Source organism: Apostichopus japonicus, chromosome 21, assembly GCF_037975245.1.
Source record: "Apostichopus japonicus isolate 1M-3 chromosome 21, ASM3797524v1, whole genome shotgun sequence".
Classification (NCBI taxonomy): domain Eukaryota; kingdom Metazoa; phylum Echinodermata; class Holothuroidea; order Aspidochirotida; family Stichopodidae; genus Apostichopus; species Apostichopus japonicus.
The window spans coordinates 21308462-21321792 of record NC_092581.1 but is presented as its reverse complement, the minus strand read 5'-3'; the positions used below and the strand labels follow the sequence as shown (position 1 = coordinate 21321792).

The window sequence follows — 13331 nt, the reverse complement described above, 5'->3', positions numbered from 1 at the left end:
TACACCAGTGTATGCATTTCAAAAAAAAAAGTTGAAGGCTTACAGTCTTGTATGAGGCTAATGCCTCCTCACGCGACTTTACAACTTAACCCCTGGTCATTGGTAACTTGTCACACCCACACACCAAAGTTTGCACAATTCAATCAATCTCTCCTGGGGCACCACAGTGCACCACAACCACGTGTCCCCCGGGGGACTTCCCATAGGGTGCAGCCACAAACCGGCGCACGCACCTATATTTACAAGTTACCTCGCAGGTCCCCATTTATACACCTGGGTGAAGAGAGGCAATGGAGATAAAGCGCCTTGCCCGAGGACACAACGCAATGATCTGGCCAGGGCTCGAACCTGTAATCCTTAGATCACAAGTCCACTGCCTTAACCACTTGACCACAACGCCCTCATTTCCACGGTCAATAAATAGCTATTATCGATCGGCTATCGCAATTGCAGTGAATACGTCATCTGTTTCTCGTGTCGAAGGTATACCTATAGATATTAACAATTGACAGCACGACAACATGTCGAAGCAACTACTTTATGTACAATCGGCCTGTTGGTTTATAGGCATGGCTCTCATTTTGTGTGCGCGAGATCCCGGGTAAGATTCCTTGTCAACACTTTTTTCCTTTTTCTTTAATTGCGATTTGCACGATTGTTGAACATGCAGCATTTAATCTGTTGCATTCTTTACTACTAAAAAGGAATAATTTGTTTTCATGTTTTCATGGTTAATAAATAGCTATATCTGATCGTCTATGACAATTGCAGCAAATAAGTCACATATTACTCCTGTCGTAAGCACATGCATTACCTATAGATGATGTCTCGAAGCTACGTGTTAGGGGTAAATGACCCCGCGGCGTCTCACTTTTACTGCTAGAAGCCAAAAGAGCATTTTTACGTGTAGATTGCGTCTATAAGGAACGACATACTGTAGTCGCTGATTTCGGGAATAACTTGTAAATATGTATAATGAGTTGCAAATAGATACACCAGTGTAAGTCTTTCCACGGACAAATGTACACGCTGCTTGCGCCAGTGTAGCGCGCCTGCTGCCTCGGACGCGATTTTTTTTTCCCAAACAGGTTTGCAATTATGTGTAAATAGTCGCTCATGATTGGTCGGAAAAGTTACGTCATAACAATGGAAACCTTCACTTCGAGGTTATCAAAATGTCTGCATCCATTCGTTGCAACGAAGATATACCCGTTCAAAATTACCCGCAGCTTTTCGTAAATATATGTAGATGTGTTTGGAATTGGCACAGGCGTAGGAGGCGGGGGGGGGCTGGGGGTGGTGGGCTGGGGGGGGGGGGGTGGGCTGGGGGGGGCTGTAGCCCCCAACCAATTTTTTGGGTGAAAATTCGGGCAATATGCTGAGAATTTTTCGGGCACCTACTGGAAGAAGAAGAATTTGCAATGTGCTTTTCATTTTTGGGGGGTGAAAATTCGGCAATATGCTGAGAAGTTTTCGGGCATCTACTGAAAGAATAATAATTTGCAATGTGTTTTTCAATTTTTGAGTGAAAACTCGGGCATATGCTGAGAATTTTTTCAAGCACCTACTGAAAGAAGAAGAATTTGCAGTGTGTTTTTTTTCAATTTTTTGGGGGAAAATTTGGGCAATATGCTGAGAATTTCCGCCACCTACCAGTGGCGGAGCGTCCATACAGTCAGAGGGGGGCGGATGCCCCCTGACGGACTCAAATGGACTGCTGGCGCCCTTTTCAGCTTTTTACCACTTTTTACTTATTCGCGATTATTGACTTTTTTATTGCGCTCTCAAATACCTATTGACATTTGTCACATTTTGTTGGTGCAATTTTCTGACAAATAGCGATGACACCTATTTATTCTTCGTTTATCTGCAAATAGGCAAGGCCCGGAAAGGGTAATTTCCGGCGATCTAGGGAGTATCTTTACTCAAAAAATGTCTCTACGCTCCGCGCCAACCTGTGGTGGCGCTCCGCTTAGGTAGTGTCAAAAGCGCCCCTACAGACCATTCTCTCCCCCTGACCAATACCCCTAGCTCCGCCACTGACACCTACTGAAAGAAGAAGAATTTGCAATGTGTTTTTCTTATATTATTATTATTATCATTATTGTTGTAAGAACTTCCCCAACAATTCTAACCAATATGGAAGGGTAAGAACACGGAAAATGATTTTATGTTATTGGCAGGTGATGCAATAACCGATGAATGCCTATATGATATGCACATTAACATGTGGAACGCGCGCGGAGCGCGCGAAAATTTTGGTTATATTTTTCGGGCAAGTCGTTACAGCCCCACCCCACCCCCCCCCCCCCCACAAATCAAATGAGGCTCCTACGCCTATGGGAATTGGTTTAGACATATTGAGCACACTAGTATTGTATGATCTACTTTGATCGAAGAGTTCTGTGAAGGCATTAATCGATAACATCGCACAGTGAAAGTTTCGTACAGGGTACATCACACATGCGCTGTAGGCCTATATGTATTATAACTGTGTACACAGTGCAGTGACGGAAATAAATCATACTGTACACTATACTGTTTTGCGTATATTCATTCAAGACTGTACTCGCGTCGTGAAGTCTCGCGTCGTGAAGTTGATTTTGGTGTAGGCCTACCCATTCCACGAAACGAATTTCGATTTCAATAGAACGGCTGACAATCTTGGATTATAAGTAAGGTCAACATGTTATCCAAGCAGGGAGCTGCTACTCTGCAGCTCCCTGATCCAAGCATTAAAAGTAAAGTTAGGGCGTTTGCAGGAAAACCGCGTAACAATGTGTGATGTCCGGGCACGGAGCTGAAAAGCCGACTAAAATTAGATGAAGACGAAGACGAAAATCCGTAATGTAAAAACACACACTGACGAAAGTCCGTAGTAAAGTAATAAAACAACTTGTATTTACAGAGATATTTACACCGTTCCTCACAAAGAACGCGAAAAACAAGGAAACAAAATAAGTGTTGTATGATACACTCTAAACGCTATAGAATGGTTATATACTCGAAACGTACTCGTATAAACGTACTCGTAGGTCACAAATGGTGATAATTAAGCTCGTAAATACCGTGTTGGCTTGTAGGCTTTCAACACCCGAAAACATAAAAATAACTTTTCTATGGAAGGCCGAATAAGCAACTCTGCCACTACACCGGCCCCTTAATTGTACAAACCAAGCATGTTTGACAATTACCCTTAACATTTTCTGGTAGAACAATGAATAATACAACAAGGATAACAAACTAAACATTTTTTTAAAAGCAAACTAGCACACTTATTTCCAAACATGTAGAAAAAGCATTGTAAAAAAAAACAAACAAAGTTCTCAAACAAAATAACAGCTCAAAAACTTAAACTTTTGCTTACAAATTACATAATTAACTTTGTGTTTACAAAAGAGATAATTAGGTCTTCACGACCTTTACCCAAGGGCGCTTGGCTCACCTTGGTAGCTACATGCATTATTACATTGAACAAAGGAATGCAAAACTTGGCTCAATACTCAACTGAAAGTAAGTCAAAAATGTCAGGTTAACATAACAATAGTAAGAAATTTCACATGGAGAGGTGAATTTAGATCAGATCAGACCTTCACGGTCTTTATCCAAGGGCGCTAGGCTCACCTTGGCACATACATAGAGCAAGCTTTATTCATCAGCCTCTAATAACAGGCACAGTTTGGCTATTGGCCGCTCTAATTCACTGGAAGCAGTTTTTACCTTTACCCGCCTAACCTCTCCCCTTTTATCTGACAATACTGAGGTGATACGTCCCATCAACCAAGAATTTCTCGGGCGTTATCTTCTACTATCAAAACTATGTCTCCAGGCTCAAAGTTCCTCTTTGGTTTCAGCCACTTTTGACGCTGCTGAAGTTGAGGTAGGTATTCCCGAAGCCATCTCTTCCAAAAGAGGTCGGCAAGAAACTGCGCTTGTCTCCAACGTCGTCGCACGTAGACATCTGTCTTGACGAAGACTCCAGGTGGGAGATTAGGTTTGCCTTTCAGAAGAAGTAAGTGGTTTGGTGTCAGGGGTTCCACATCGTTGAGATCGAGGGACACAGTAGTTAAAGGACGACTGTTTATTGTTGCCTCCACCTCACACAAAAAGGTTTGCAAACTCTCATCACTTAATGCTTGTGACCGCAATAGAACATTTAGGATCTGTCTCACAGTTCTGATTTGACGTTCCCAGACTCCACCATAGTGTGAACCAGTTGGTGGGCTGTATTTCCAGTCAACATTGACTTGTAACATTTCACTTCGAATCTTTGAGTCATTCCATTCTTGAATACTCCGTTTCAACTCTCGATCTGTTGCCACCAAATTGGTTCCATTATCAGACCAAATTTCACCAACTTGTCCTCTCCTAGCGATGAATCTACGGAGTGCATTGATACAGGAATCGGTGTCGAGAGCATGTGCTACCTCCAAGTGTACTGCACGTATTGCAAAACACGTGAAGACCACTCCGTATCTTTTCACTAACGAACGTCCCTGTTTGACATTGAAAGGTCCGAAGAAATCCACGCCCACTCTTGTAAAGGGTGGCTCATCAGGAGTAATACGAGAAGTCGGTAAATCAGCCATCTTTTGTTCACCAGCCTTTGCTCGCAAACGCCGACATGTTACACACTGGTTAATACATTTACGTACCAGTGCATGCGCACTCACAACCCAATACTTTCTTCGCAGATGCGACAGAGTCAGGGCTCTTCCTCCATGGTGTAACTGTGTATGGATTTCTCTCATTATCATCTCGGATACAATAGATTTCTTGGGAAGGATGTACTGATGTTTCTCACATTCAGGCATGGCTGACCGACTGAGTCGTCCTCCCACTCTCAGCACTCCATCTTTGTATCTCGGATCCAGCTTGTAGATAGGGCTTCTTTTCTTAACTGATCCGCCCTTAGAGTTGTCTCGTAAGTAAGCAATTTCATCAGGAAATGCTTGATTCTGAACAAATTTCACAACTGAAACTTCTGCTTCTTCCAAGTCGGAGACAGACAAATTCATTTTGAATCTCCTTTGTCTGGCATGTCTCATTTTCTCATCTATTTCCATTGGCTCTTGACCCTTCAAACTCTTACGAAGATCACTCAGCTGCTTTAGTACTGACATCAGTTTCAACATCCATGCAATGTGACACTTGAGCTTGAACCAGCTTGAGTACTTGCTGATCAACTCATTCATGGTGTTCTGGGCTACGTTGGTAGACGTAGCAGCAACCGTTGCCGTCTTTTTAACCTCTGGGTCTTTCAAAGATATATCTCGTTCAAATTTCTGTCTTAAGGGCCACTCGTTCTCATGCAGCCAAAGAAAATCTGGTCCAAGGATCCACCTATGGCATCGTATTAGGTCGTCTGCATACAGACCTCTCGATGCGTCATCAGCTGGGTTTTCTGAAGATTCCACATATGACCATTGACTTGGCTGGGAAGTGTCAGTAATAATGGCAACCCTGTTGGCTACAAAGGTATGGTATCTCGCTGAACTATTACTGACGTATCGAATTACTGAGGTACTGTCTGTCCAAAATGTCACACTGTCCAGTTTGATATGCAGGTCTCTCTCCAAGGATTTGAAGAGTCTCACAGACACTGTAGCCGCTGTGAGTTCTAACCGTGGGATGGTGATTTGTTTGAGGGGGGCAACCCTTGCCTTCCCAATCACAAATGCGCAATGAATTTGGTTTTCTTCATTCACGAAACGAACATATGCAGCAACACCATAACCGCTTTCACTAGCATCACTGAAAAGGTGTAGCTGGGTGTTTCTGACATTGTCGTAACCATCTGACTTGAGACATCTGTTGACCTTGAAGTCTTTCAACTTTGGCAATTCTAACAGCCATCTTTTCCAACATTTCAGATGCTCGTCTGGAATATCGTCATCCCAAGCCAATTTCATTCTGCAAAGGTCTTGGAGAATTCTTTTTGCAACTAACACAAATGGGGCGAGAAATCCTAACGGGTCATAGATCGAAGCAACTATCGATAGGATCCCCTTTCTAGTGTATGGCCTCTCATTCACTGTCACTCGGAATTGAAACTGATCTGATTCCACACACCATGAGACTCCAAGAGCTCTGTCAATTGGTAGTTTGTCTTTCTCCATATCTAAACTCCTGATCCCTTCTGCTCTTTCGCCTTTGGGGATGGTATCCAAGACCAATCTACTGTTGCTGACCCATTTGGTCAAACGGAATCCTCCTCTGCCCAATAATTCTCTCAATTGTTTCATCAGAATAATAGCTTCCTCTTCGGTCCCTACTGATTTTAACATGTCATCAACGTAGAAGTTCTCCTTTACAGCTTCTACGGTTCTTTTATCGAAACCATCTCCAAAGTCATCTGCAGTTTTATGCAACGCATAGTTGGCACAACTCGGTGATGACACCGCACCGAACAAGTGCACCATCATTTTGTATTCTCGTAAGGGTTGGTCAGTATTCCCATCTGGCCACCAAACAAAGCGTAGGAGGTCACGATGTTCCCTTTCATCTATGGTCCGCAAACTGACGTAGTTGACATGAACCTTCATGCCACTCTTTATTGGACCATTCACAGTCCATCCCAGACATGTACGTACAGCATAAGGTCCATCTCCCTGGCTGTTAACCACTTCCCATGGTTCTAATGCTTTATGGGCATTTTGTCCAATGAGCAATCCAACTTCCGTTGCCTTTGAGTCTGGTATTGAGACTCTTCTCAAGTAAGGCCATTTTCTCAAATCATCTTGAGTAACAATGTCTTCTTTGTTAACTGGAATCCGTTTTTGGATATACACTGTTGGCAATGGCAAGGAGTTCAGTCCTAGTAGGTCGCACACTTCTAAATTCACAACAAATCGGCTATCCACTAGTCCATCATTCGGCAGTGTACTTAACAGTATTTTGGTCTTAGGTCCACTGACACACAACTGCTTAGCAAGGTTCTCTGAGATAAAGGTGTCAGAGCTACCAGTGTCTAAGAAGGCATAAGTCTCGACATCTTTATTTGTTGACTTAGATTTCACTCGCACTGGCACAACAGGCATGGATGTCTTATTGACTCCGGCCCCCATGCAGATACTAGTCCCTGGTTGGGTGTTAACACAACTCGTCTTGACTGTAGTGGTTGTTTCTCTGGGTGCTTGATTTAAGCAGTCACCCAATTGGCTTGTGGGCTTACGTTCGGGCTGCTTACCATAATGAAGTACTGTAGGGTGCAGTTTCCGACATACTTTACAAATAAGTCTATCCTGCTTGCAATCTTTACTAATATGATTACCATCAAGACATCTGAAGCACAGTCCTTTAGTACGTAGGAAGATCAACTTTTCTTCATGTGTTTTGGAGCCCAATTCTCTGCAGACTTCTAGCATGTGGTTATTGCCACAATACAGGCATTTAGTATATTCCATACTCCTTCCTTCGTTCTTGGATCTTGATTTCTGCTCCTGTATAATTGTACTGAAACCTTTAAAGGACTTTCTGTTTTGCCGGAATTTACTACAGTCCTTTGAACTCTCCATACTTATGTCACCGTAAATCGAGTCGGTAGCTATCTTCACTTGTTCTCTGACAAACTCAACATAGTCGTGGAATCCTGCCAACTTATGACTCTTCCCTTTGATTCTGTAGGCTTGCAAGCGCCATCTTTCTCGTAGTCTATAAGGAAGTTTGCTAACCAACTTCATTATACTCTCTGTCTGGTCCATTTTTCTGAGGATCTCACTTTCATTAATAGCGTTACCAAACACAACACAGAATGTAAGGTAATCTTTCATAGCCGCTGAGTTTTCTCCTTTAATAGGTTGCATCATTTCTATTTCTTTTCTGTAAGAACTCAAGATTCTAAAGTCATCGCCGTACTCCTCCTCTAGCTCTCGTCTAGCCTGCTCATAACCCCTCTTGGGGTCTTTCCCCATACAACTTCTTACTAGCTCTCTAGGCCTACCAGATGTAAACTGCTGTAAGTAGTATAGCCTATCTTGGTTGTTGTCTGTTAGTTGCTCAATGTTGTGTTCAAAAGCAGCAATAAAAGCTCTGTAATCTTGAACTTTACCATCAAAAATTTGCAACTCACGCCTAGGAAGTGAAACAAGCTTTTGCTGGTCTATCATCATTCTTGAGATCTCTGTTTGGGATCGAATCAAGTTGTGTACACCACTGGAATCAACTTTGTCGTCAGACTTTGTCAGCAGGCTTTCTTCGTCACTTGATTCTGGGTTGTCATATTTCTTGAACACATTCGCCTTTGCCTCTGCCAACTTCATTTCAACTTCTAACTCATAATCCTCCCGTTGTTGTTTGAGCAATCTTTCTTTCTCTTCAATTTCTCTTCTTTTCCTCAACATTTCAACCCTAACTTTTAGTCCCTCCAACTTGGCTTCCTCTTTCATACGCTCTGTGGATGCTACAGTCCTTACTGATGAGGCCTTTGAATTTTTGGAACCCTTACTGGAAACCTGAGAAATACTATCTTGAGGTTTTATGTCGACCTCTCTTCCTTTAATCCATTCAGACATTGCCTTGGAAAACTGTTGATATTCTTCCCATTTCGATTGGTAATAGGTGCTGTTCTCCTCTGTGGCCTCTTCCTCATTCAACGTAGCAATGTATGCCTTATGGGCTTCCGAAAAATCAACAAAGTTTCTGTCATACAAAGACACCTTTTCTCGAATTTTCTCATCCTCAACTGATGGTAGCGTTATAAGACTTGATATCTCATTTTTTAATCGAGTCGAAGTACGTAAGAACTTAGCTCTTTCATTTTTGAGAGCCTCCATGTCGTTGGTTAAGGTATCGTATCAAAGTAACGAAATAGTGTCTCTTATAAGATTCCTTAGTGATGGCCCTTATAGGCTTCCGTAGAGAATGTTCAAGAAGCAGCACTCGCGCACTGCTTTCACTGAAACTGTAGCCCCGTTATACGAGAACTATAACTAACCTAGATATTGTGCGCACTACATATACAGTAGATAGCTTTGCCTACTTCCGTTATAGCCTATCCACATTTCAATCAGTAGCGAGGGGGTCACAAAAAGGTTCGTAATCATAACGTATTGCTAACATATAAAATAAACAGTCCATCGTAAGGTTTCGTAAACACATAACCAAGGTATTTACCATGTGATGTCCGGGCACGGAGCTGAAAAGCCGACTAAAATTAGATGAAGACGAAGACGAAAATCCGTAATGTAAAAACACACACTGACGAAAGTCCGTAGTAAAGTAATAAAACAACTTGTATTTACAGAGATATTTACACCGTTCCTCACAAAGAACGCGAAAAACAAGGAAACAAAATAAGTGTTGTATGATACACTCTAAACGCTATAGAATGGTTATATACTCGAAACGTACTCGTATAAACGTACTCGTAGGTCACAAATGGTGATAATTAAGCTCGTAAATACCGTGTTGGCTTGTAGGCTTTCAACACCCGAAAACATAAAAATAACTTTTCTATGGAAGGCCGAATAAGCAACTCTGCCACTACAAATGTGTCAGTGTGTAACTCAGTGTATGTCTTCGAACTTCCAAGCGAATGATGCTGACGTCACGAGCAATCTGATTGGCTAAAAAATCCGTAATTGCAAACCTGTTTGGGAAAAAAAATTCGCGCCCCGGACATCAAAGGTATGACAGCAGCAAATTTAATACACGCTGCCGGCACCAGACTTGCCCTCCAGTAGATCCTCGTTAAAGGATTTAAAGTGTACTTATTCCTGTATCGTTATTTTTTGTCACTACCTCCCCGTGTCAGGAGTGGGTAATTTGCGTGCCTTGTGCCTTCCTTAGATGTGGTAGCGATTTCTCAGGCTCCCTCTCCGAATTCGAACCCTGATTCTCGGTTACCCGTCACAACCATGATAAGCGCATAACTTTCAATCGAAAGTTGATAGAGCAGAACTTTTGAAAGGAGCGTCGCCGGTGCAAGACCGTGCGATCGGCATGATCATCTTTGGCCTTCTATTATTAAAGACCAAATATGGAGGCAATTTTTTTTTTGGAGATTTTCCATTAATTTAGGAGTTTACATACCCATAATCAACAGGTGTAAAAAATAATCTTCGAAAACCTACTATAACCCATCAAAAACGACCACGAAAATGGACATTTTGGGTAGTCACGTGACATGAACCTCTGGAATGTCTGAAAACAGAGATTGACCCAAAGGAGCCTCTGGTCACCGTGTGACGTCAAAGTTTGTATACCGCGAAAATCAAACGCTGATATAGGCACTGTTTGTACACAGATAGCGAACAACTGTACTGTTTTTGACTTCCAATTTCGAGCGTTTGAAAAGCTGTTAGCTTAAAACAAGAACACATGAAGGTTAATAACAAGTTTTAAGACAATTATAAGCAGAAATTTTAGTGAAATTGCTTATTTTATTAGCAAAATTTCCACTCAAATGGAGGCATCTTTTACATAGCGTAGCGTCAATACGTCCGTACGGTACAATATACTTACATAGTACTTACTCGTTTTAATATCCAAAAGTATACAAACACAGAAAAAGTATCCTGTCAATAAACAAATTTAGCAGTGGATATCCTAATCCACGTTTCTTGTTCAATCCTGGGCAAAAAACTACCGTGAGTCTGTGTAATTCCATAGAGTTAGGTCTAGTTGAAACAGGCCTTGACCAGTACTAACATCCCAAAATCACAAGACAGTCACTAACGAAATAAAATGTCCGATCGCTACATACTACCGTTTTTATTCAACTCCTTGGACCATGCAGATGTCGGAATAAACAGAACGGACAATATTACACATGTACCACGAACTCACGATACTGGAATACAACAAATGAAATAGATAAATCCTAACATGGCTATTTACACATGCTGTGATCGAGCCAACGCCGGCGAGAGTTGTAACTAACTACCGTACATGTACTAACAATGCTATACCCTTGGCACGGTATATATATATACGGTCATCTCTTACAGTAAATATATTACTGTCAATTGCGTGATATAATGTTACATGTAAGGACGTCCAGGGCGTGTTTACGGTCAATTTCACGTTAGCTATGTCCGACCATGGTCCGACACAGCTATCGACAGTATATAATTTTCACAGAATGAGACATTTGCATACACAGAAGCAGGGTCATGCATGTGGACTCATGGGCATGAGATACTCCGGGTGCTGAAAAATCTTTCCGCGTGGATCTCAAAAAAATGATCCAAAGTCTGCGGCGTTTTACGTCGGTTCTTTTACTCGGAAATCTAAAAAAGCTGATGCTTTTGTTGGATGAGGTATAACTGCAACCTCCAACAACACAGAATTGTGACATTTTGAGGAAAAAGGAGTAATATCGTTGATGTTTTTGGCAGCTCAAGTATACGACTTTACACACTAAAAGTATAGTTGTGAGTGAGGTATACAAACGTTGACGTCACATGGTCACCTGATGTCTTAGGAATGTTTCAGGAATGTCTGAAATAGAAGCTGACTTTTCGTCCCATTTTTCACTTATTTAACGTCCGAAATTGGTAAAGTTAATTACAGCAATGTAATTGGAGTCAGTTAAGGATTACATACATGAAAAATGGTGGGATTTTATGTTCATCGAAAAGTCTCCATAGTTGGTCTTTAATATGTGCAGTAAAGCAATTCACATTGCAAAACTCATTTGGGCCATTGGACACACACTTAAGCCAATACCCGCCACAACCTAATCTATAACGAGGTCCTTGGTTTAGCCTGCCAATTAGGGGGTTATCTTCTCCATACAACTGGAGGAAGGAGAAGGATGGGAGGGGCAGGAGGAGAAGGGATTCAAACAAATAAGGGTAAGCATGGGCGGGATTACGGGGGGGGGGCAAGAGGGGGCATTTGCCCCCACACTTTTTCCCAGACCTTAGTTCACTTTTTTGTCGTTTTTGCAGACAAATGTGCACAACCCTAATCGAAATTATTCCCCCACAACAGCTCTATCAAATAGGCCTATTTGTTTCGAATCTAAGTCGAATTTGTGTTCAACATCGTAACATGTAGCATGCAGAAAAACTGGAGCTGGAGCTAGCACATGGTTCGCAGCACAGGTTTCGAATACTGGAGCTAACACTAGCGATTCAATTCTGCATGTGATGAATCTGCGGCATGTGCTACAGTGCTAGCTTCAGGAATTGATTTTCAACGTTGCTGCTCTACTGAATGCGTTGAATAACTAAATCCAGAGAAACGATTTACGAAAGCCAGATTTGCATATTGGGTATATCAATAATTAAATTCAATACACTGACACATGACACCCCCCCCCCCCCCCGTGTCATTCAACAATATGCAATGGCAATGCCGATGTAATTTCTTTACTGCTCGAAATCCTGGAATGATGCATGCAAATCGAATAATGTAAATTACAAAATTGGCAATAACACAGTAACACATTAAATCAGTAACAGTTACTCATTAAAAAGTGTGGGGGGGGGGTAAGGTATGTTCAGTCCCCAATATTTGCCAAGTGCTCCAAGAAGTGGGGACCGCGGGGAGAATTTCGAAGTGGGTGCTGAACATATTCTTGATCGGTCCAATGCACAATATACTAATAATTTTAGGGAGCAAGAACTGTCTAGATGCGATTTATTGTTACCAAAGGTATCATTTTTGCTGATCTAGGATTTCCTTTTTGCTTAAATTTCAACGCGCCGCGCCAACTGATGGTGGTGCACCGTCTAAATAGTGACGTATAAGCTTCAGTTGTACATCACCATATAAGTTCTTCTATCCGTCCTCCCTAAATTTGCACACGTTCATTAATTGTTTAGATGCAATTTAAAGCCTATATGGATATTAATTTTACCGATCTAAGGGTACCTTTCATCGACAATTTTGACGCTCCTTGCCAACCGATGACGGCGCTCCGCTTAGATAGTGACGTATAACAAAAGTTGTACATCACCATCTGACCATATGTTCTACTATCAATCCTCTTCAAATTTTAAAACGATAATTAACTATCTAGATACAATTGCAGACATGAGATCAATATTTCAAGGATGGGTGCATGCAGCTTAGAGCACTCGGGAAGTGCCGTTTCCGGCCGTCTGGAGGGTTTGTAAAGCCAAAAAATTTCTTGTACGCTCCGCGCCAACCTATGGTGGCGCTCCGCTTAGATAGTCTTGCTAGCAGGTTTGCCCCCCCCCCCACTTTCGCAACTCAAATCCCGTCCCTGAGGGTAAGTATAAACCTCTAAATATACTGGTCTCAACTGTCCTTTCTCCAATACTCCATTAGTAAAGGCTAGACAGCTATAAATATGTAGAATAATTCAGTGACAACAATAAAATGTTTGATATTTATTTCAAATATAAGATGATCTACTA

The 13331-nt window shown here is 41.9% G+C and overlaps 1 protein-coding gene across 1 annotated transcript; it reads right to left on the bottom strand.

Moving 5' to 3' along the window:
- Positions 1 to 3776: 3776 nt before the first annotated feature.
- Positions 3777 to 8774, bottom strand: LOC139963211 (uncharacterized). The gene has a single exon (XM_071963780.1). It carries the CDS (start codon positions 8772 to 8774, stop codon positions 3777 to 3779), a length of 4998 nt encoding a protein of 1665 aa, XP_071819881.1.
- Positions 8775 to 13331: the final 4557 nt, after the last annotated feature.

What these genes read in the sequence shown, in the direction of transcription:
- LOC139963211 (XM_071963780.1), bottom strand. Translation starts at nt 8,774, where the DNA reads ATGGAGGCTCTCAAAAATGAAAGAGCTAAGTTCTTACGTACTTCGACT.